This window comes from Rhinolophus sinicus, chromosome 17 (genome assembly GCF_057876585.1).
Source record: "Rhinolophus sinicus isolate RSI-liver-muscle chromosome 17, RSI-T2T, whole genome shotgun sequence".
Taxonomy (NCBI): Eukaryota; Metazoa; Chordata; class Mammalia; order Chiroptera; family Rhinolophidae; genus Rhinolophus; species Rhinolophus sinicus.
This window is the reverse complement of record NC_142517.1, coordinates 213,422,919-213,447,289: the sequence shown is the minus strand read 5'-3', so window position 1 is coordinate 213,447,289 and position 24,371 is coordinate 213,422,919. Positions and strand designations below refer to the sequence as shown.

Below are 24,371 nucleotides of genomic sequence, written 5' to 3'. Positions count from 1 at the left end.
TCAGCCCTGCTCACGTCTGGGTTTGCCTCTGCCCCCAGGTTCCTGAGAGGAAGTCTGTTGTTCAAAGCCACTGGGTGTGGAGATTTGTTACAGCACCAGACGCTGATACGGGCATTTTTCACAGGCCACAACTCGGCGTCCCGGGCCACCTCACCTGGGCACCTGCAGAGTGAAAAGCTGCTTTCCTGTCCGGCTTTGGTCCCGTGGCACGTAGACACTGAGGGTGGGCAGGTGGGCATGGGCCGGGGTCACCCCACAGGACTGCTGGGCACGTGGGAGCAGCGTCAGCTGGCCTGGAGGGACGTCCGTGCGCTATACTCAGTGGCGTTCCCACCGCCCTCTTGGTGAACGGGCACCATGTTTTCCCCAATCCTTTCCTTGGTTTCTTGCTTCAGAACCACCGAGGCCAGTGTCACAACTCACAGCGCCGTGTCACTGGGAGGCCCCGCCGGAGAAGTGGGGAGACAGCGCACAAGTCGACCAATCCTCACTGCGACTGCTCTGTGGGACACAGGAGCTTAGAAAACGTTCATTCTCGTTCTTATCACACCCAACTGTACATAACAGGAAAAATGAAGACACGGACAGACAACACAGTTTTCTATTGAAATTGTTATTATTTGCCATGAAGAATTGCAAACTATACTACTAAGAATGAGCAACATTCCTTCAATAAGCCTTTTTCAAAACACTAAGACAAAGCTCCCCTTTGGTCAACTTGTCACCCGCTCCCACACTGCCACGAGCAGCAGGAGCTGCAGCGAGACCTTCCTGGCCCCCGCAGGTGGGGGTGGCACTTTCCCAGGTTCAGCTGAAGGAATGGAAACGTCCCAACCTTCCTTCCCTCCTTCCCCACCCAGCCTGAGGACAAAGGGGGAAGACGGCTGGAGGGACGGAAAGGCAGAAAGAGGAAAATAACTTATGTCAGCAACACTGGGGGCTGGGGTGTCCTCTGCCACCTTGTGGGCTGGCAGGACCAGGCCCAGCTGCAGCCGCCCAGGGAAGGAGGGGATCCGCGAGAGGAAGGCTCCCTGGGAAGAAGGCTGCACTGCCCTGAGCTCCCCCCGCTGCCGACACAGATCCCAGGGGACAGAGCACGGACAGCAAGGCTGCGTGGGGGCAGTGCCCTGGGGCCCCGGACACCAGGGTGCAAGGCGGCAGGTGCTGACATCGGTCAGTGCTGGGAAGGGCCTGGAAATGTCTCCACATGAGCGAAGAGAGACGGGGTATCTGTCTTGCACCATAAACTTGAGGGTTTTACCCTCTGGCCCCAAACCATCTGAAGCCTCGGTGACCTGGAGGGCAGTCCTGAGGACAGAGACGGAGATGGAGGAAGGCTCTGGGCACTGGCGTGCCTGGCCCGCTCTTCCTCTGCCAGCCAGGCTTGCAGTGTCCCCACACCCCGCCATGGGCCTTTGGGCCACAGCCAGGGCAGCTCCCCACCACCCACTGCCCAGCGAGGGGAAGCTGGCGGAACCATCAGCAGCTCGTGGGGCCGTGAAGATGTGAGGAAGGCAGGCCGCATGTGGCTTCCCCTGCGCTGTCCTGGCGAGTCACATGCAGGTGACCAGCCCTTGCCGTTTCTCTCCCCAGTCTCCCACTGAGGCAGCCCCAGTAACCCTGGCAGGGCTGCTGGCAGAGGGCGGGGCCCAGTCCACAGCAGCCGTCCACAGGTCTTCCAGACGTACTGGGGACACGTCCAACAGAAATTCATGTCTGTGACCTCAAACAGGACTTTAATTCCAAAGCAAACCCAGAACCAGAGCCCAGGAGGAAGCAGGACGGAGCGACGCTGACGCAGGGCTGGCGTGGCGCGATGTGCTGGCCTCGGGTCCCAGCCCTGCAGTCAGGCCTCCAGGAGGACAGGGCCGTCCTCCGGCCGAGGGCAGAGAAGGCGGGCACGGCACTCGGCAGGCAGGCGGCTGGATGGATGAAATGCGTGGCACCATGTGCCCCGAGGCCGGGCTGGGCTCTCGACGGCGTCCCAGCGAGGGCCAGTGGAGACGTCCCCTGACTCCAGGATGATTTCAAAGGGACAAGATTTCAAAGTCTTCATCCTCTGAGTCAAAGAATCTTTCTAGTCTCTCGACATCAGAAGACTCTACAAGAAATAAGACAAAACGTGATCAGACCCCTGCCTGGGGATTCTGGGTGTGGGGAGGGAGACATCACCTGTGGGCAGCACCCACCACGACCGGCACTGGGCCCGCTCGCCGGAGCTGGTCCTGGCTGCGCCCGGCCGTTGAGGGCGCTCACTCACAGTGGCCTCCACTGCGGGAGGCAAGAGGACGGACTACTCAGCTGAGGTGTGCAGCCTCCGGGCTGGCGGGTCTGGGCAGGCCCCGAGCCTCGGCTGGCAGGGATGGGCGGGGGAGGAAGCCCAGAGGCTCTTTTGGAAAGAGGAGGAGAGCAGACATACCTCCTGTCACAGCCCAGAGGGAAGTGACAGGAGGTAAGGGCCACTGGTCCCAGGGTGGGGTGCTGACTCCTGTGCCATCTGAGGCTGAAGAGGCATCTGTCCTGAGTGTGAAATGCCAGCACCCGACCCCTATGTGCCTTCCAGCAGGTGGTGAAGCTCCATCATAGTCCTCGGGCTCTTCAGAGACAGGCCAGAGGGCTTGTGTCCTCACTGATCCTCAGAGAAGGGACAGCTGGCTCGGTCGTCCTCAGTGGTCGTCAGTACGGGGGGCACAGGACTCCACTGTGGTCCCCTCCTGGTCTTCATGGGAACACTGACGGAGGCATGAACTGGACATGCTCACAGCCTCAGGGCCAAGCTCCCGTTTTCTGTGCCACGTGCTTGTTTCACTTGGGGGAGGGGGCCTGGCCCACTGCGCGGTGGGACGTGGCAGCCTGCCGGCGGCCGTGGCCTGGCAGAGCAGAGCTGGCTCCACGTGCGGTGCCTGGGGAGCACTGTCACCCCAGAAAGCCGCATGTGCTGTGGCTCTTCCAGAACCCCGGGAACCGTGAGCAGCATGCCCAGGTCCCTGAGCGCGGGCCAGTGCCTGCGCACGCGGTGAAGGACGGGGGTCAGGCTGCTACTGCTGCTGAGCTTGGGGTGAGAGCAGGGGGACACTCAACAGCGGCCCTGCCCCATGTCCCACACACAAATCACTAAGGATCGCGTCTGGTCAAGAACAATCGGAATGAGATCTGGGGCAGCATCACACAGGCCACATCCCATGCATAAAACAGGCAGCACCCGGCCCCCCGAGATGTGGCCCTGAGGCCTCGGACTCACCTAAGGACAGGTTCAGGACGTCGGGGCAGGCCAGGTGGGAAGGCTGCTGCTCCACCAGCTCAAACATGGGCAGGGCACCAGCGAGCAGCGAGAGCTGTCAGCAAGACACAGCCACAAACGTTGAGATACAGCCCAGCCAAGAGGTGGCCAGTGTGTGGGGAGGGAGATGCCACGCTGGCGAGAGGGCAGGCGACCTCTGCACAAGGCTGAGATGGACCCAACAGGCACCAGATCACGTGGGGGGCAGCCTCGGGGGTGAGCCCCCTCCACCACCCTCGCCAACGCCAGGCTAATGACCTAGAAAGCCCGTCCTCAAGTGCCCAGGCAGGGTCTGTTCCCATGTCCTCTCCTCACAATGAGGACGACGCCAGGAGCAGCAACCATGCGTGGGCCACAGGAGGATGCACAGCGCATGTGGGGTGCTGGGGAGGAGGGGGGGGCAGGGTGCCAGACTGGAGGGCCCGAGACGCCCCCCCAGCCGTCCAGCGAGGGGATTCGCTACCAACCTTTCTGACTTGCTGGCACCAATCATTAAAGTCGTCCTCAGTCTTACAGAAAAAGCCCTGAAACGAAAAACTGGTGAGTAAACAGTGGCGTGAACAGGCCGCAGGCCTCACTTGGACACAGGGGCAGTGACTGTTCCCAATGCTGCTGCAGGGAACCCAGTGCACATGCAGACGCTGCTGGGACCACCCGCCCAACCGTCCTCACTTCTTCCACTGGCTCCGCCCACAGCTCGACCCTGTGCCCTGTGCCCTGTGCCCGACTGGAGCGGGGCTGAGGCTCGACCCTGACCAGCGTGTCCCGAGCAGCTCGGCAGCAAAGGCTCCCAGGACCGGGTGCCCACAAGCTCCCGCGGGCAGTGGAGCCGAGGGACGGAACGGGACGCACCACAGCAATGGACGGGTCGAGCTCGGCAATGCTCATCCTGCTGGGCGGGTGCTGGCAGTGGAAGCTCTCGTCGGGGATGGCGCAGCCGGCAGCACAGTCCACCGCCGGCTGTGTGGTGTGCGGGTCCAGGTAGATGAGTTCCTCCCCTGGCAAGACGACAGGAGTCCGCAGGAAGGGAGCGGACGGGGCCTATCTCAGACCCGCCACAGCAAAATCCAGCCGGCTGGACCGCGGGCAGGAGGGGGCCATGTTGGGAAGGACCCACGGGAGGCAGGCGTGCCCAGGTGGGGGCCCTGGCTCCAGCCACATCGGCGTGGGGGAAGGGCCGGGGGTGGGGCTCCTTGGCACCACTGGGGACCACACTCACCAACGTAGCCGATGAAGTAGTGGGCGCTGTTGGGCTTCCCTCCAATCACCCCCAGGGACTGGGGCATCATGAAACAGTGCTGCAGGAGGGAGTGAGGGCAGGCACTGAGCAGGCTGGGCTGCTGCCCCCACAGCAGGAGCTCGCACCCCTCAACAGGGCCGGCTCAGACAAGCGACCCTGCCCTCCTACGCAATGAGAAGACATGGTCCTCAAGAGCGTTGTTGGGAAGGAGGACAAGACACGTGCCATGGGCTCAGGAGCATCGACTTGCAGGTACGTTAGGGAAAGTTCCATGCAGGACGCAGGCCTGAGGAGGTGGACGACGTGAGAGGCCCTGGGAGGCGGCCTGCACGGGAGGCCAGATGCTGGTCTGACCACAGGGCAGGAGAAATAAGACAGGAGGCCAGAGGCTAGGGAAGAAAGAGCACGCTCTTGGGAGCACAAGAGAGGGCGGCAGGGGCAGCCAAGACTGGCAGGTAGAGGCCAGCAGTCACAGGGCCGTCAGGCCTGGAGGAAGGAGCCAAGACGGCACCACAGAGGGGTTTCCACCGGTCAGCGCGAGAACAGACCCACCTTCAGCGTCTCCACGTAGGCCTCATTGATGTCTGTGAGCCCCAGGCGCAGGGGAATGAGAAGCACCAGCGGTCTCCACAGGGACGGCCTGTTGGTGACCTCGGCTCCCGCAGGGAACCCATTGCAGTGCTGGCTGTAATCTGCAGGAAACGCTGTGGCCCCCGCACAAGGAGGGCTGGTCCTGCACAACCTTCCTGAAAAAGGGAGACGTGCTTTCATGGCTAAACAGAAGTAGGCAGAAGCTCACCCAAAAGAAAGACACTGCATTACTCTGTCATAGGAAAAGGGTGTAGTAAGAAAGCCAAGTGCTTACCATACAACTCAAACTTGGGAAATAAAAGCCGAGATTAATCCTGCGGCCCATAGAGAGGACCCGGACGTTTTCTATGCGCACCTAATTACGAATTTTTCTTGTGAAATGAAGCACGAGCAGAAAATAGTGCAAGAAAACGCTATGTACACCAGAGAGCGAAACCAGACCAGGCGCCAGGCAGCCGCCAGCCCAGCCAGAGGCCGCGCTGGCCTGGCCCCGAATTCCTGTGGCCCCCCGACCCCGCAGCAAGGAGCGCATCAGGAATAACTCGCTTCCTTTCCAGTGTTCAGACAACTTATTTCTTCTACCTAAATGCTCCGGGTGACCCTTCAGCAAATACGTGAACTGGGGGTCGTGGAAGGAAGACACACTCCAGCAGCCCGAGCACCCAGCCAGTGGTCTCTCAACGTCTCCCCACTGCAAGGGACCAGGGCAACTAGGGAAATGGCCCATCCCAGGGCTGGGGTGGGGGAAGGTGGGTGGGAGGGTGGGTACAAGGAGAGCCCGCATCTCGTTAAGGCCAGAAAGGGAGGGCTGGTGGGATCCACGAAAATGACAGCAGCGACCAGTCAGGGCAGCCTGAAGGGGTGGCCATGGCCAAGTTTGAGACGACGAGTAATGACCCTAAAGGGTCATTTAAGAACCCATGAATGTACTAGCCCTGAAGAAAAGGTGTCAAATGTAAATACGGAGCGGGCTGAGGGAAAAGAGGGCTATCTCCAGGGGAGTGCCGACCAATAATCCTGGAAGGAAGGGACGCCTTATAGAAGCCATCACCTCAGGTACCTATATCGTAAGGCAAAATCCCCACTGTGCACTCAGCTTCCTGACTCCTCACAAAGGGAGCAGACACTGCCCTAACCGGGAGACCCGCCTCCTGCTGTGATGAACCTGGTCGAGCCAGCGGACATGCCTGGGACGGTCCACTGAGCTGGCCTGGGTTCTTCAGAAACGCCAAGCCTAGTGAAACCAGGAGGAACGAAAGAGGGCTTTCTGGATTGAGGGGACGCAGCACCAGGGGTGACAGAGGCCCTGGGACCCTAAAGGAACGCTCATCATTAGTGACGTGGCTGTGGGGTGCCACGTCCAGGTGAGCCATGCTGTGCTTCACCAGGGGCTGGAACTTTCAAAGCAGGTAGTTGGAAACAGAAAGAACTGGAAGAGGGAGCGATTTTAACTTTCTTTTCTGGGCTACTTGGTCTTTCTGTGGTACTGTGATTTATAGTAAGAAATATATACATTCAGTTTACCACCCGTTGCGGGGCTGAGCTCCTAAATCCTTCGGAATTTCCTAAGAGCTTACAGCTGTCTTTTGTTATGTTAATGAGACCTTTGGGAAGCCCCTAAGATGGGGGCTGGTTGCCAGGGGAACCCACAGTGATTAAGAGAATTGGAACTTTCAGTCCCACCCCTGACCTCTGGGGGCAGCTGGAAACTGAGTTCAATCACCAATGGCCAATGATTTAATCAACCACACCTGTGCAACACAGCCTCCATAAAAACCCAAAAGGGCGGGGTTCAAGGAGCTTCCGGGTTGGTGGATACATGGGGATTTGGGGGAGAGCAGCGCCAGGGATGGGCATGGAAGCTCCGCGCCCCTTCTGCATCCCTTCCATCTGGCTGTTCGTGAGTTATATCCTTTTATAATAAACCCATGACCTCGTAAGTACCCTGTACTTCTGAGTTCCATGAGCTGCTTTAGCAAATAAATGAACCCAAGGAGGGGGTCCCAGGAATCCTATTTATAGCCGGTGGGTCGGAAGCATAGGTGACAACCTGGACTTGCCATCGTGTCTGAAGTGGTGGGGAGAGGGGCGCAGTCCTGTGGGACTGTCTCCAGGTAGGCAGTGTCAGAGTTGAGTTGGGGACACCCAGCTGGTATCGCAGAATTGCTCTGTGGCGTGGGAAGAACTGGTATCAGAATCTTTCTAATTTCTGAACAGATTTCCAGGCTTTTCCCCTTTCTCCCTGATATGGTTACTTGGTGAACTGTACACTGGTGTTTCAAAGAGCCGTGCTGGAATTCATTAGTTCTGCCATTTCTTCCTTTAAACCGTCTCCGCATTCGCCTTCATGGATACCCCTCTTCTGGGGTTCCTTCCGTTAATTCTGTTGCTCTTTCCCTAACTTCTTGAGCTATATGCTGATTTCCTTCATTTTCACTTTTGTTATCTGGCACTAGTTCAGTGTACATCAGATTCTGATATGCAGTCTGTTAACGTGACTTCCTTTGACTCCAAAGCCAAGATAAAGATCTGAATTTTTGAGGTAGTACAGTGTTGTTCTTTTTTTCCTATTTATTCTGCATTAGTTTATATAAATATTCCCTGGGCACTTTAAAAGAGGTACATTCTGCCACCAAAACCTAGCATCTGACATGCACCTATTAAACTCGTGAGTTATTCTGGTCCTCTGTAATTTAGTTTTTACCTATTTGAGGTGTCATGTGCTATTTATTTACCAAAGGTTTGGCTTTCCTGAGTGTGAGGCTGTTTTGTGCTGAGAACATTCCCCTTGCTGACCAGGCCCCACCACTAGCACGGACCCTCTTGCATCCTCCTCAAGATGGAGCAGGGCCTGTCACCGCTGCCCTGCTGGGAACTCACGAGTCTGTATATGGCCTGTTATGTCACAATATCCTGTTATTAATAAATGGGCTTGCCTTTGTCCCCGGCACCCATCTGTAATTCTCTAGTGCTCCCCTGATATTTTTAACATATTGAAATTCTCTACTTCCCCATCAATGACAACAACTAATATCGAGGCCTTCCCTCACCTCATGAATCCAGGTCTTTTTCTCAGATTTCTGAACATTTTCTGGCGTCTGGTGCCAGTGTGAACCGCCTTTCTTCACAGGCAGATTGTTACTACTTCTAATATTCAGATGTTTATGAAAATTTCTCTTTATTTTTGCAATTTGGGATTTCACTAGCGACAAGTACATTTAACACATTCTTGATAAAACAAACAAACTGGGGGTTCTTTAGCTCTAAACACCCAACTCTTCTTCCAGCTCAGGGGGTTTTCTCCTGCTCCTTCACTGTCACCTCCCTTAGCTCCTGACGTCACCATGCACACAGCGACCTGTGTCCCTGTTTCTGCCATTGGATTCTGCGCCCCCGCACCTCTTCTGACCATACCTGTACTCAATGTGCGTCCGTCAGTGTCACTGGTCCTCACTGCCACACTCTCCTCTGCAGTGTGCAATGTCTCCCTAGAGTCAGCGACTTCCCCCGGCTCCTGTGCTTACAAAGGTGTGACTGTCAACACTCAACGCTCACAGGACCTGCTCTGCACGTCCTGGCTGGCCCTCAGGGGAGGACAAGATGGGTAGGGAGGTGGACAGGGACACCCAAAGAGCAAGGCCACCCCTCACGTGGCACGCTATCTATAAAGTCTGAGCATGAACGTCGTAAGCCACCTCGTTCACTGGGGAGGGACTTTGGTGGGATCTGACACCAGCGGCCCTGCTCCCAGAAAGCAGGAGTCCCTGCTGCTGGGCCAGGCAGTTTCCTGCCTTCGCTCTGCTGAATCCAAGACTCCCTCCTGGCCTGCAGCCCTGGGCGGCTCTGAGTGGTGAGCTAGAAACTCAGGAGACGTGTCTTCGCCGAGGCCTGCATGCTTCTCTCCGGGACTCTTGAAGCCAAAGCGATCAGTATGGACCATTTAGAGCCCCCTGCACTTACCCTGCACCTCACTAAACTGTTCTAAGTCCCAGTGTCCTATCGGGTTGTGTTCTGAGGCTGTTCTTCCTAAATTTGGGGCCGGACATCCTCCACTTGTCCCTGTGACACGCATGTACCCCTTCTGACTCGGGGGAGTGGGAACGATGCAGTGAGACTGGGCCCTGATTATGGCCGGGCAGCCACACACATCCCACTTGGGAGCCTGTTAAAAATCCAGGGTCAGACCCCTCCCAGACCAGACCCACCGCTCCTTGGATAAGCCCAGGTTCGCACCTTGTCACACTTCCAGCACTGCTGCTCTGAGCAACCGACACCCCCAGCAGGGACTGGAGCAGGCCAGCCTCCAAGGCCCCACCAGTGTCCCACATCCCAGAGGGATGGAGATTCTGGAAAACACCTTGTCCCTGCCCCTTCTGGCCAGTGCACTGGAGCAAGCAGCCTCTAGTCTGAAGCCAGCGGTGGGACAAGTGATGGGATCGGCCCCTGAGGTGGAAGGTGAGTGAAGGATGATGGGGTAAGTGGTTTCCCCAACAATGGGGGGGAGAAAGAGATTATGGTGTGATGGGGTATTATGCAGCCAGATAACAGCCAGTTATAACACCTTCACTGACAGGAGAAACACAAAAAAACACCGGAAGGAAGTATGTGCAAATGTCAACATGAGCGATTTGACTTTTAAAATCTAGTGGTTCCCCCACTCCCTTTGTACATTTCCTAAGTTTCCACAGTTTTAGAAAAACTTCAAGACCTAGAATGTGGAGAAAAGACAGAAGGAAGAGATCTACGTCCTTCTGTCATGGCCCCAAGTTGATCAACTCTTGGGGGACAGAACTGTTAACGGACGGCGGCCCTGGCAGACCATTCAGAGCTGCAGAAGCAGTGATGCTTTTTATTAAGAAGTCATGTCCCCGGCCCCCCAATCCTATGCTGACAGTGTCCCCACAATGAAGAGAAGAAATGGAGCCCCCAGTCACTGGCGGGGAGGCTATACCCCGTGGGCTGACGCACATACACATACATGGCCACACTTCACACCTGCAGTCTCGTGTGCAAGACCTGCTTGTAAATGTCCTTGGTGACCTGGAACTCTGCACTTAGAATGATGCTGCTCAAAGTGCATCCTCTTACATAAAACTGGAACCAAGGCAACAGCCTGCATGTTGAACCTCAATGAAACTGGGGTTGGGGCAGCTTTGGGGAATTCGTTGGGAAAAGGTGCTGAGTAGAAAAGTTATTAAGGCATTAAATACAATAGAGCTTTGTCAGCTTACAGAATGTAAAGCACGAATTCAAAACTGACGCACGAGAGGCTACCTGCCGGAGCCAGCCCTGCCCCCCAGGAACTGCAGCTTCGGCTTGCCTGCGTTCCTGCAGGTTTCCAGGGGTCCTTCCAGAAAGGAGTGGAGCTACGTTCCTGTTTCACGTCACACCTCGGCCGAGATGGCAGAGCAGACTAGTTGGCCTGCCTTTCCTGGCAGTGCCACCAACACAAGAATACCCGCACAAGTGCATGCCTCAGCGGCGGCACCAAGCAGCCCAGCTCTTGGGAGGACGCAGGCCCTGCCCTCAGCCTGGTCCCCGCCTGCTCTGAATGACTGTCACAGCCCCCTGATGACACAAGTAAAGAGTTAACAGTAGCGGGCTTGTGAGCTGGCAGGAAAGAGCTTACAAATTAACCGCTTGGCTTGGAATCCCCTGGCCAGCTCTGCACCTGTAAGCTGACAAGCACCTTACAACCATCATAGATGTGAACGGTTCTTGGAAGAAGCCCCTGCAAGCTGACAAGCACCCGGCATTGTGCACAGAGAAATATAAAACCCCCGCTGAACAGAAACCCATGGCAGCCTCTTCTCTAGACACTGCCATGGGCATCCTCGCTGCCCGACTTTCAGTAAACCTTTTTTTGCTTTCCTACTTTTCCCAGGCCCGTGATTTCTTTCACTTTCTGTGAACAATCGGGGGTATCCAAAAACAATACACCACCCCCCATGCGAGGCACCTCTGGGGGTCAGGCGGGGACGTGTGCTCGGCAGCTGCTCCCCGAGTCCCGCCAGTCCCGACCCACCGTCACTTACTGATGTCCTCCATCACCACCGTGTTGTCCATCGCTATGTGGACGGCCAAGGCGCTCCACGTGTCGAAGACAGCAAGTTTCCTAACAGAAAGGGGAGGACACACCAGTGAGCGGCACGATTCAGACGACTCGCCCTGGGGGCCTGCAGTCGCCTGGGAGGGCCAAGCAGAAGGGGGACGGGTGGCTGACTCAGACTTCACGAAGTTTGAAAAGAGACTCGAGAAGGAAGCCAGCAAGGAGGCAAGAGACGGGTGTGGACCAGGGCGAGGACAGTGAGGCGAGGCACACCGGCCAGTTAGGACACACTGGCCAGGTGTGCTGAGAGGAGTCCAGGCGAGCCGTGTGTGGCCTGAATGCTGGGAGGACGGTGCTGCCCTCACTGTAGAAGCAGGCGCGTGGGGGAGGGGCCAACCTGAGTTCTGGCCGTTAGGGGGGCAGGTCTCTTGGACATCCAAGGCACCTGGCTGAGCTGGCACCTAGACAGGAGCCTGGCGTCTGGGGAGCTGCGCGTGCAGAGAGCAGCGTGGACAGAGAAAAGAGAAGCAGCCAGAGGCCCAAGCCACGCCTGCAGTGCTCATAGGCGGAGGTGGGGAGGGGCAGTGACAGAGGCCAGGACGGCCAGAGGGACAGAAGGACTGGAGGGCATGGCTTCATGGCCTGAGTTTCCAAAGCCAGCAAGCTGCTTGCCGGGTCGTGACAGAAACTCGACCTTGGCGGGGCTGCTTCAGGGCAGCAGTGGGGACAAAGGCGGCAGTGAGTGGTACAAGACAGGCAGAGAGCACACGGACCACATTTCCAAGGCATGCAGAGCTGGACCCAGGACCCTAAAGGGCGTGGGCGGGGCTGGAGACGGAGGACAGTGGGCAGGCTTGGGGACTGGCAGTAAGTTGGACATGGAAGAGAAGGAAGTGACCAGAGGGTCCCGAGCAGTCCGACAAGGGCAGCTGGGTGGAGAGGGCAGCCATCCATCACGAGGGCAGGCCGGGGATGGGGAGAGAAGGGCAACCTCAGGAAGGCCAATTGTGGGAGACTGTAGGACAGGGAGCAGGCGGCAGACGCACAAAGCAGGAGGTAGAGAGGAACGTGGCTGGACAGAGAGCTTTCAAGGAAGGGGACAGGGGTCAGAACAGAGGCAGAGCCGCACAGCGCCTGCCTGCACCAAGGGCCACCTTCCCCCGGACGGCTGTCGTGTGGACCATTTTCAACCTCCCCGACCATCACCACAATGGGCGGGTCCACTGACAAAGAACAAAGGCCCAAGCCAACAGGCACAATCTGGATGAAGGTATTCATCCCATGACAAAACTAAATCCCGATTCATAAGGTCATGGGGATGGTCACCTCTGAGGACCTTCGTGAAGGCCCTGAAAACAGGGTGAGAGACCCCTCACATCTTTTAGCAGCAAGCCTCAGGAGTCTGCACACCCCAACCCACGCACACCACGTTCCCCAGGGAAATGGGATGGATGGGGCTCGGTACATACTTGAGGACCTGGGCGACCGTGTTGGGCCCGTACCACTGGCCGATAGACTTGCCCTCGCCAACTCCCATTTGCGCTGCAGGAAACAGATCTGATTAGTGACACACATGCCCGATCCTCCAACACCCCTCCCTCCCCTTAGAAGAGGCTGGTCCCGGCGGCATGTGGCATTAGGGACCCTTTACAGGCAGGTTTGTTCTTATTGCCAGACTCTAGCCCTTCCAGGAGGAGTGGGATTAAGGAGGTGAAATGACAGATCGGTGAGTTCAGAGCTGCATTTTTACTTCCTTCTACAACTGAGAACATGAAGCTTAAAAGTTGGACTTGTTAAAACAAAGGAGCATTCAGACTCGCTGATGGGCGTGGAGAGGGACAGACCTCCGCGGTCACCGAGACGGATTTGCAGACACGTGACAGCCAGGCGGGGTGAGGATCAGGTCTAAGCGCACTGGCCCACCCCAGCAGCCCCGGTGCTGACAGGCCTCTGGCCGCCAGGCTCGCAGGAACCCCCGACTCACGGCCCGCTGGCAAGTGGCCGTAGCGCACCGCAGCCCCCACCTATCTGGTGGATGGAGTAGTAACTGTCCTTCCTGTCCATGAATGCGCTGAGGACGTTCACATAGCCATCGGGCTGCCTCTTCTGCTGTGTCCACCTCCAATCTATTGGGGCAGAGACAGAAGTGCAGTTTTACCGGATGTGTCCAAGGCCCCTTGGCTCTGTGAAACTCACGACACAGATGACCGACACCGTTCTGAACCCCGCTGAAGTCAAAGCCAGTTCCCCAGGATTCTGACTCTGCTGACCCGTCAACACAAATCCACGCGGACAGCAGAGAAGGTTGCAGGGGTTCAAAGACCATTTCCAAAAAACAACGTTTATCAGCCCTCTTTCAAGTCATTCATTTAAATAAGTGAGAAGCAGTGGGTCATTTCCTCGAGCCATCCATGCAACTCACCCTGCGTTTTATGTCACCCACCCAGTCTTGTCCGTGCCTCCCAAGGCCACGGTCGCAGGGCCACTCACCTCGGCCCAGGTGCCGGCACAGCAGGGCCTGGGCAAAGATCATCTGTCCGCAGCGCAGCATGCAGCCCCAGCCCGTGTCCGAGGTGGGGCCGGTCCCCCCTGTCGCGGAGACGGAAAGCAGACTGACCATCAGGCGGTCCACCAGGAGACTCCAGCGCAGGAGGCAGCGACCGGAACGTGCTTGGTCGGCTCCACACTGAAGTGTCAGCTCCCTCTTGGTGACACACACTTCCTAGAACCTGGTCGTGCCAGCCTGCACTGCTAGGAAATGAAATGTCCCAGCAACACTCTCCAAATGGGCAAAATGTGTGAGCAGGTCAGTCACAGAGAACTGAGCACGAGGAGATGCTGGGCCCCATCATTCACCAGGGGGTGAGGAGCCCCCCGCAGGCCACCAGGCAGTGGGGAAGGGGCAGGCGTCTCACCACTAAAAGCTCACATGCCCTCAGCCACCTGCATCACTTCATAGGGCACGTGGTGGTACCACATGGATGGTGACACAGGCTCTGACGTGACCGGAAATGCCCTCCACCCCGAGCATTGGAAAGGCCCCAGGCACGCGGACGGTGGACGAGCAGACCCAGGGCCAGACCACAAGGGCCGCAATGTCACCTCCCAGCCTCGGGCAGCCCCGCCCACGCATGTGGGTGGACATAGTCCACCTCTTGGAGCAGTGGTGGGCACAGACACAGCCCACCATGGGCCTGTCACCCGTCATGTCTGCGGGGTTGCGGAAGGAAACACCACCCTGGCCTGTCCTCCTCCCGTGTGTTCAGACACCTGACCTGTAGGATAGCGCTATCCCCCATGGCGGGCAGCCGACCCCACCCCTTGCAGCTAGGGCCAAACAGGTGTGCGACCAGCAGTCATGGGACGAAGAGCCATTCCCAGAGCACCTGACACATCACATCGCACATGTGCCTGTGCTGGCACTGGTCTCATTTCCCTACATTTCAGTGTCCCTGAAAGGCAAGCATTCAGGCGACTTTATGCCACCTCACTTCTGGAGAACAGAAGCAACCACATCTCGGAGAGGGACCGCACGGAGACCAGGCATCCAGATATGTGGGCTCCTGGCCCCGAACCTCTGGCCTCCGGTCCTCCGACTGCAAAGGCCAGGCCAAGAGCTGGTCCCCACTCTGTGCCCACGTCCAGGGCACCATGATGAAGAACGAGTTGTAATGGAACAGACGTCAGTGTCCTGTGAAGACGCGTGACAGCCACCTCGCCCTTTAGCTCTCCCCACAGCCAAGTGTGAACCGCGCTGGAGAAGCCGGCGGGCACAGGGCCACACTTGGGCCATCCTGGGCCTCCGCCCACCCCAGGACAACACTGAAATGCAAAGCCTATCTAAAGCCCCTGAAGCAGCTCATTGCCCCGCCCCCATGGTGACACAATGCTTCACATTCCATTCTAGTCTACATTTCAATGCTGGTCGTGACTCATTAATCCTGCTTTTCAGCCCCAGTAACAAATGGCGACTTGCGGTGGGAAAAGCAGTGCCAGGAGCTGTGTCTCTGCCAGGACTGGGGAGAGACCTCAGCTGGCTTACTTATCGAGGCTGCCATGAAGACTAAAATGAAGTGACAAGTATTTGGCATATTCAAGTCAAATGACTCAAAAACCTAAGTTTTCCCCCCCCTAAAATGTGTACATTTCATCACATGTTGTAACGAATGGAGCACATACCGATGGCTGGGAAGTTTCTCCTGTATGTAAACCAAAGTCTGGATGCCACATCGGACAAGATCTCGTCCTTTTCTAGAGAATGTTTAAAAAAAGAAAACATAGACACACACACAGCCGTAAGTACGTAGGGGGTACGTCACAGAGAGTTAGCAGATAGCTATTATCATCACAACACGCTTTTCGCAGCCTGAGCGCTAAGAGCACAGCAGGCTCCCACACCGCTGATACCTGTGAAAATGCTGTATTTTCTACCCAGTATCCAAACAGGCTCCGAGGTCTCAGGGAAATCTTCAAACTCGGCAAATCGGAGAGTGTCATAGGTCAGAGTAGCTATTAAAACCAAAGGCACACAATGATCAAATTTTTGTAACTTCATAAAACAGTATCACAGCTCATTTACTGCATTTCCATGTAAAAAAACCCCATGTGGAATTCTGCATCTCAGGGTTGCCTGACAATCGCCACTAAGAGCAAATGGGTAATGTGTGGGGACAGGGAGGGGGGGCCTGCCATCCCACTGCCTGAGCCTTTCAGATTCAAAGCTGGAGTCAGTGGCGGGCAGAAGGTAGAACCTAGAGACCAATCAGGAGCCAGGCCCAGCAGAGAGAAAGCAAAAAACAAAGCAAAAACAAAAAATAAAGCCTCCTGATTTACGCACTTGTTTTAGACTTCAAATGTTTCAAACCTAAACAGCAGGAATAAAACGAAACCACGCCCTTATCTGTGGATGCAAGGGAGGCCCCAGCGGAACGGAAGGAGAGCAAGCTGGCAAAGCTGTCCCCGCCTCGCCAGGCATCACCTTGGAGCATGTGCCCAGAGGACTGCTTCAAGGGCAAGAAACAGGAGCGCTACCACACAAAGGGGGTCCTAGTGCCCCCCAGATTTCTTGGTGAGGAGCAGTTAGCAGTACAGGGTGCCACACAGTGTGCTAACTCCTGTGTGGGGCACTGAGCACCAGAAATGGAGACAAACGTCCCCTGAGGCTCCCGGTGCCAGAGGCCTGGAGATCCAGGCCAGACCCCGCTTTCACTTCGACGTCGCTACCAGAAGGGCACAGCCACCGGCATCCACGGGTGACGCCCCACTTCCTGACGCCCCGCTGTGTGTAGGGCACGGGGTCTCCTCACTAAGTGAACTAGACCAGAGCCCCATCCTACTGAGCTGCTGCTGTGAGGAAACTAGACAGGCCCAGGGGCCATCAGGCCACAAGCCGCAGGCTGAGGGAACTGGCCCCTGGCCTAGGGTCCCCCGCCTGCGAGGCCGGCTGCACGCAGTGGCTTCCAGGAAACCCATCGCTGCAGCTGCTCTTCAGAGAACCCTGAACACACCCCTCGTCTGCTGCCTGAAGCGGCCCCTGGGCAGTCACAGCCTTCACCTGCAACTTCACAGAAATCTCTGTGAATCAACACTATCACATTTCTCGCTTATCTTAAGCCTTTTGACAATAGCTCCACCTTTTGGTAAAAATGACATCTGCTATTTATTTTTTAAAAACCCAGGCTACAAAGCAATGTCAGTGTCGCGTGCAGCCTCATGCCCAGCAGTGGACCTCTCCAGAGGCCCCATGGCAGGTCCCTAAGTGAGGCCACAGCACCCGTGGCCTCACCTTTACCCTCCAACACTGGGAGGCTCGGGCCCCACAGACACAAGCCCAGCAAGTCTTGTGGCTCCACAGCATGTCACTCCCATGTGTCCACACCATAACCAACTCGGGGTCCTGCCAGGGTGCCCTGTGGGCTCCCTGTGTGGCTTCCCGGGACAGGTGCTGGCTGGCGCCTGGCGGCTGGGTACACACAAGGTTCCTGGCCTCTTGGGTTGGAAAGTCCCTCCGCCAGGAAATGGGAAAAATACCAGGACGCCCTCGCAGCGTTGCTGTGCTGTCCATGAAACCCTTTCCAGGAGGTGCTCACAGAGGCTGGCGACACAAGTGCTCCGAGGCCAGCCTGTGTCACTACCATCGAGGCGAGCATTCCACGACAGCCAGAAGCTGAACTGGGCACGCAGCTAAGCCCCTACCACAGGGCTGGGAGAGCAGCCACAGCAGGTCCGTGCTCGCCACGGAAGGAACCCGTGGGCGTCGGGGCCAGCCCGGCTCTGGCCTCTCCTCACCTGAAAGCCGACTGGGTCAAAGCAGGCTGTGCAGCCCAGGCTTCGTGCAGGGGCTCTGCTCTGTCACGTCCCACATGTCTGGGCTTCCACAGTGTCACCTGAGCTGCACTGTGGTCGCGAACACACAACTTAACGTCCAAGTTCACATCTCCTTTTCACATAAGATTGTTTCTGTACACAATTATAAAAACTGAGTGGGGACGAGTGACAAGTCTGTCTTCTCAAGTTGCTGAAAACATGGTGTCTCTGCTATGTGTCTGTCCATGACCTTCAGCAACCACTGTCTTCTCTTACCTGCAGGCCCCAACCAACATGTAGACTCAAAGTCACAACGTTTACTATCAAGGGAAAAGGGTGCCGACAGCTCCCGTTTCATTCCAATTGGCACAGTTCTCATCTGGCCACAGCCAGACATGCTGCTGCTGTGCGAGGGCGCCCAGGGCAGCGCTGAGCACAGGCCGCTCACAGCTCCCGAGACGCGGGGGAGGCCGAGCGCCCTGGCCGTGGCACCGCGCAAGGACCACGACACTGTACGGTGCGTCTGCTCTAGCAGAGGGCGCACTGATGCACTCTGCAGACACCTGGCTTCCCATAGGAAGCAAATGATGACAAGCAGGAGACAACAGGTGGGGAAGGAAGACAGGCTCATTCTGAGAGGAGGTGACACAGCCTGGGGCAGCGCTGAAGTTGAGGAGTTTCCATCCCTGAACTGGCAAAACGCAAAGCAGGCACATTTCTTAGGTTTATTAGGAACCTTTATAGCCAACGAAGCCGACTTCAGAGGGACGGCAGTAAGAGGTGTTCTATGAAGTTGGCACGTATCAGCCACTCCCTACTGTAACTGAGAAAATTATGGGCTGTGTGGCCTGATTCTTAACCCCATGAGCCTAAAGCCAGTGAGGAGACTGAGACACCGGAACCACCAGGAAGCAACCCCCGTTCGCGCCAGCCAGGCTGGAGCCACTGAGTGACAGCTCACATCATCTGCGGGGCCCCTCGGGGGCTTCCAGAGCCCTCACAGCAGCTTCCTGTCTCAGGAAACACCCAGGCCTCCTGCTCCTACAGCTGAGTGTGTGTCATGTGTGCCTCCAGAAGTGGGTGCAGACACGCTGCCTTCACTCCTCCCACTGCACTGTGACTTCCTCACCACGGATGTCGCTGCCTCTCTGTGCCCTGGAGGACACGACGTGCAGGGAGTGTCCGCGTTCCCCGCACTGCAGAGCCACACACCTGAGCCACCCTGATTCCCACAAGTTGGGGACCTTTCTGTGCCTTGGTTTTCTCACTGATAAATGGGAACAGCTGTATCTTCCTCAAGGCTTGAGAGGAAGAAATACGTTAAGAAATGTGAAAAGGCCGAGACCTGTGCTGGTGGGCCCTCTGGGACTCCCTGAAATGGGTGACACAAGGACGACAGCAGGAGGAGACAGTGTCCATATCCTGTGACCAGACTCCTGCAACACCTCGTGTCATGTCAACAGGAAACCGCCCTGACATGCGAACACGTCACTACACCTGGCTCAGGCTCACACCCTCTCCTCAGAGCCAGGGCTGCACTGAGGTGAGGCCAGCGTCTGTGCGCCTGCAGCGGTGGTCCGAATGCCGTAAACTTGCCCTAAAGTAAGAGCACCAAGAGCCTCAGACCTGCAGCAACTTGGGCTGGAAAAGCAGGTGAAGCACTTCTCGTGTCTGAGCAGCGCACGTGTCTTGGCTGGTGTCAGTGGCTCTGCACTGTCCCCCCTGCACCACAGGACAGCAGCTGCCTGGAATGCCACAGGCCGGGCACCTGCACGGCTCACTCGGCTCAGCAGGGGTGCCTGGAACAGACCACCACGCCCCTGACCTTCTGGATCCTCCTTTCTAATGGAGGAAGGAGCAATTTTCTGCTTCTAATTTCTATAAAGATTTGTTTTTGGAGATAGAGCCCACTTGCTAGCTGTATGTCACATGACTTAATGTCTCTAAGTCCCGGTCTTCTCACCCAGGAAATGGGGCAAAGTTGCGGAATCGTCCCGGTGGGGGAAGAACACGGGTACGGGGCAAGGTGCTGGTGCCGTGCACGGCTCCCACCAGTGGCTCTGAGCACCCCTCCTCTTTTTGTGCTATTTCAGGCCTCGTGACTTCTAAGACGGTGCTAAGTCCCCTTCCTCTGAACAAAACATCACTTTTGTTTTATCATCGATATCAACTGAAGCAAAATGTGTTCTAACACTTCTCCACAACAGAAAACGGGACGCCAGTTCAGAAAACATTTCAGTAGAAAAGTAACACTGTCTCCGTCAGAACGAAAGCTCGCAATCACAAGCATTTGTGTAGGCTGACCCACACCAGGGGCCACGCTCCAAAGCCCCTCTCTGGGCTCTACTCTCAGCTGGACCAGCAGCCTCCGCCCGCTTCCCAGAGGCTCCCTCATCTCACTCCACAGGCGGCATGACAACGTCATCCTCTTTCCACTCGACGTCATACCGTTTATGAAGCAGTTCACATACCTCCTGAGTTAAAAGGACTCAAACCTCGAAAAGAACGCCAGTCTCCAGACTCCTGGTCATGATTTCAATTTGAAATAAGATGACATGCAGGAGAAGCAGATGGAGACGCGTCGTCCACCTTACGAAAGAGGCCCTATTAGAAGCACTGCCCCCTTTTGGCCATCGGGGTTCCAGACGCTTGATATGCCCCTTCTTCCCTGGGATGTCCGTGATCACACCCAGAAGAGGAAGCAGAAAGCCCTTTGAGAGTCTGGTAATTCTATTAGAAATAAAGTTTTTATTGAATATTATTAATCTGATAGACAGAAAAACAGGGAATTGCGCTCAATAAATGTAAACAACTTCTCTCCACTTAATACCAATTACATTGTAATTCAACCAGAGAGAACCCCACAAAACTTCACCATTACATTTTGTTTAGAGCTTACCACGATGCATCATGTTTCAACGATATTTCCCCCAAACATTTACGTTTTCTGAAACACTATACTTTGTAAATAAAATCCAAAGAAGGGTTAAGATAATGATTTTGCAAGTAGTTGTTTTTTAAAATCCTTAATACTTTATATGAAGATGCTGGCGGTTCAGTTTTTAATGAAAAAGGGAAGGGAGGGAGCGAAGAGGAGAGAGAGAGGGAGGGAGGGAAGGGAATGGAATCTGGAATTTCAGCTACATCAGAAGAAAACAGGAAAACACTGCTTTAGTGAACACCCTGACAGTGTCCACATTAAAGCTCCCTGCCCTGCACCACCAGCCCTTCTCCCTCGCTGACCTTACACTAGCAGACTAGATTTGAGTTTTACACAAACTCCACAAACCGAACGTCTTACAGCCCAGGACGTTCTGCTTCTTCAGTTACCAACCCCGCGCCAGACACAACGTGAAGCACTGGAGATGCGCGCACAAGACACCAGCTCCGTCTTCAAGGAACGGACAATGTGGCCATGTAAGTGCTGGCTCCGCCAGGGCCTTGAACCGGGGGTGTTGTGATGGACAGTGCTGCAGGCTCGGTGGAGAAGCCCAGCAGCCCGGGGTCTGCCCAGCACCTCTGGACCGCTACACGCTGGCAGCCCTGGGCACCCACTCCCTGGCTCCTTCTCTTCCCTCCCCAGCTCAGACCCTCAGTGAGCTCGTCCGAAGCGGCCTGCCACACACCTGTAGCTCTGCTCCCTCAGCTCCTGGCCCTGGATCCAAGGCTCCCTGGACGTCGCATGAATGACTGACAGGCACCTCACAGTCAACATGCACAAAATCAGCTCCCAGGAGCTCCCTCACCCCAAGCAGGATATCCCCAAATCTCCCCCGTCTAGTTTCTTAGCTCAGGTCACAAACCTCAGCGCCACCTTCAACTCGGTCCTTTCCATCCCCACAGCTCACCACCTCCAAACTGTAAACAGTTCCACCCTCTCAACCTTAAACACAGCCAGAACTCAAGCTCCTCTCCCCACCGACTGAAGCCTCCAAGGCCTCTAGCAGGCCTCACTGCAACAGCCCCTCCCTGGTCCCCGGGCTTCTGCGCATGCCCCTCACCAGAGCAGCCAGAGCGAGCCTGCTCAACACACCTCCAGTCACGCCACCCCTCCTCTCAAAACCTTCCGAAGGGTCATATCTCACTCAGAACACATGCTCGAGTCCTCATATGGCCCACCAGGCCCCACGACCGGGCCCAGGTCGCCCCTCTGCCTTCAGGCCCTGCTTCTCACCCCACCTGCTGAACCCCTGCCACAGCGGCCTACATGCTGCTCCCAGGGGACACGTCGCCTCCCTCCTGCACTGCTTCTGGGGCTTGGTCAAATTTATGTCTGCAGCGAGCCCTTTCCTGGCCATCCTGGCTACAACTCCATCCCCCTCCTGCATGGTCTCCATCACTCTTGCACATGACCCACACCACTGGTGTCATGTCTAGAATGTCAGCCAGAGTATGGTTTTTGTGTATTTTGTTCACTTCTCTAGTCCCAGAGTCTAGAACAATGCTCAACACAAACTTCATGCTCAATGATAAATGCAGTTTACTCAGAGGATGACTATAAAACAACCAGGAAGGTAGAACCTGTAAGCACCAGGGAAGGCTGGACCATAAATCACCCCTAAAAGGATGTAAGCATCATGCCGGAGAAAACTCACCACAACCTACAAACATCATATGCATTTTTATCAGCATCAACAGAGGCCTTCAAGTGCCAACACCTTTTCTACTTTGAAGCAGCCTTCAGTGTCCCATTAGTTGTCATCATCTGGCCACTCCTAACTTTATGATTTTCACATTAGAGGTAACATGACTAACATTAAACTGTGTTTTCCACCTTACCCGAGTTTCTCATATGAATGACCTTAGGTATCCAAGCAGTAATGATGTAAGAGCAAGTGGATAAGTGGATAATTCTATTGCTTCCCCACCTCATGCCCCAGCAAACAATACAGCAGTGTCTGATACTTTTTTCCTTTTTAAACGAACTTCATTCACAAAAAAATGCACGTGGTTAACATGCTCCTTTGGGAGTTAGGACTACTGTTTCCTCCAGCCACCTAACTTTTAAGTGACAAGATGCCCCAAATCATTGAACTATTGGCAATACACGTCTACTTTACAGTTTCCAGTCTAAGATTTCAGCAAGTTTGTGTTGCAGCTGCCAGGAAAAGAAAATGAAGCAAAAACACTGCCATCCAAGATGACAGGTGGGATTAACCCAGATGAGCTTTCCTGCACAGATGGAGGAATAGCCAAAGGCAAATCACTCTCTGCAAGGAAAGAAAGAACTAAAACTGCTGTGGGACGAAACAGAGAGCCCACGTACAAATGCTTTAAAGGCTACTGGAAAGAGATCCACAGTAACTCACCAGCAAAGTTACCGAGCAAAGACGAGCTAGGCGGAGACACCACACAGACGTGTGCACCGCACCCTCAACCCCCAGTGCGTATCAGGCTCCAGGGACAAGACACGACGAGCCGGCCTCAGTGTCTCGCTTCAGTCACAGAAAAGCCTGGTGCCCTGTCGATGACTGACTCGCCTGTGCCGTGAGTGCTGAGTACGCGTGTCGCCTCCGGTCTACCAACGCAACTTGACAGAAGTTAGAGGTTCCACTTAGCTCCCCGCGGGGGAGGCCACAGCTTTCTGCAACAGCCGTTTCGAGCAGCAGCTCCGCCCGAGTCCCAAGCGGCGCCCGGCGTCCCTCCCTCCCGTCCCGGGCGCCGCGCTGCCCCTTCTCGGTCGAGCCGGCCTTGGGTCTGCGGGCCGGTCACCCGGGCGTTGCGGGCGTACTGGACAAGCTCCGAGACACGCAAACACCCAACTGTCAGATCCGCGCTGGCCTCCCCACGGACGCCACCCCCGTCCGCCCCGCCCGGGGCCGCACTCCGCCCCCCCCGCTGCCCGGCTCCCAGGCAGCGCTGGGCATGTCCCCAGCGACCCAGGGGCTAGGCGAGCGCCATCCGCGGGTCCCCAAAGCCGGGAAGGGCCTCACCTGCATCCATCTTCCCTCTCCGGCCGCCGACTGAGCGCCGCGTCGCTCCGATGGGTCCGCAACGCGACGCGACGGGCCGCCGCTGGGGCCAATCAGAGCGCGGGCGGGGCCGGAAGTGCGCGCGGAAGTGCGCCGGCCGCCATCTTGGCGTACGGCGGGTCCCGGCACGAAGGTCTTAACCCGCGCGCTCAGCTCTGCGACGGCCTTCGGCGCTGTTTCCGAGGACCCCAACAACGACCCCCCGGGGTGGCGGAAGCAGGAGCCGGAGGGCAGCGAGGCCTTGGGGCAAGCGCGTCAGCCCTCCGTAAGCCCGGGCTCGCAGGCGCGGCCATCTTGCCGTACGGACGGGCCCGGCGCGCCATGTCGCCGTACGGAGCGGCCGGCCCGGGCGCCCCCGCCCACCCCCGACGCCGCGAGCCGCGGGCAGCGCCCCGCCGGGTGCCTGAGACCTCAGGCGAGCCGAGGGCAGACGGCCGGCGGCCGGGAGGCGGGCGCCGCCATCTTGTCGTACGGCGCCGCGGGGGCCGGCTCCCACGTCCCGCAGCCGTGTCTCTGCGCGCCTCCCCTCGGGGCGGTCCCGCTCCGGGCTCGGCACGGCGAGGTGAGGGCCGGAGCCTGGCGGCGTCGCGGCGTCCAAGGCCCGAGATGGTGATCTGCTGCGCGGCCGCGAACTGCTCCAACCGACAGGGCAAAGGGGAGAAGCGCGCCGTCTCCTTCCACAGGTAACTGGGCCCCGGCTGGCCGCCCGCACGGCCCGCCGGCCACGCCCCCGCCCGGCCCGGCGCCGGGGAAACTGAGGCGGCGCGGCCCGGCCGGTGGAGGCACTTTCCGCGCCGGGCCTCGGGGCCGGTCCCGCGAGTGAGTCAGCGCAGGGCGCTGTGTGACCTTGGCCTGGGCCGCCGTCTCTGGGCCGGACGCCTCGGCCACCGCGGCCAGCGGCGGCCACCCGACGGCCACCGGCTCCCCCCGGTG

At 56.9% G+C, this 24,371-nt stretch overlaps 2 protein-coding genes across 3 annotated transcripts in view; one reads left to right on the top strand and one right to left on the bottom strand.

Moving 5' to 3' along the window:
• Positions 1-594: 594 nt before the first annotated feature.
• ATG4B (autophagy related 4B cysteine peptidase) lies at positions 595-23,552 on the bottom strand. 2 transcript variants are annotated; one of them, XM_019711674.3, is made up of 13 exons: positions 23,400-23,552; positions 15,568-15,669; positions 15,340-15,411; positions 13,651-13,749; positions 13,185-13,286; positions 12,630-12,702; positions 11,147-11,226; positions 5,073-5,266; positions 4,500-4,578; positions 4,133-4,278; positions 3,748-3,804; positions 3,242-3,335; positions 595-2,101 (listed from the first exon to the last, which is right to left on the bottom strand). In XM_019711674.3, exons 1-13 carry the CDS (start codon positions 23,407-23,409, stop codon positions 2,028-2,030), a joined length of 1,182 nt encoding a protein of 393 aa, XP_019567233.2. In that variant the 5' UTR covers positions 23,410-23,552; the 3' UTR covers positions 595-2,027. The 2 variants fall into 2 exon arrangements, with proteins under 2 accessions (XP_019567233.2, XP_088649831.1); XM_088793705.1 differs by lacking the exon at positions 595-2,101 and adding an exon at positions 2,592-2,732 and having other exon boundaries at positions 23,400-23,528.
• THAP4 (THAP domain containing 4) overlaps positions 23,547-24,371 on the top strand; it is a 48,412-nt gene continuing 47,587 nt past the window's right edge. The window contains exon 1 of the mRNA XM_019711671.3: positions 23,547-24,121. Coding sequence (XP_019567230.2) covers positions 23,760-24,121 — 362 coding nt within the window. The 5' untranslated portion in view covers positions 23,547-23,759. The remainder of the gene's footprint in view (positions 24,122-24,371) is intronic.

Bases quoted from the DNA above. Each gene is read 5' to 3' on its own strand.
- ATG4B (XM_019711674.3), bottom strand. The intron at 11,227-12,629 runs GTATGTACCGAG...CCTTTCTGTTAG, and splicing joins ACGGTCGCCCAGGTCCTCAA to GAAACTTGCTGTCTTCGACA. The intron at 3,336-3,747 runs GTTGGTAGCGAA...TCTTGCTGACAG, and splicing joins GGTGCCAGCAAGTCAGAAAG to CTCTCGCTGCTCGCTGGTGC.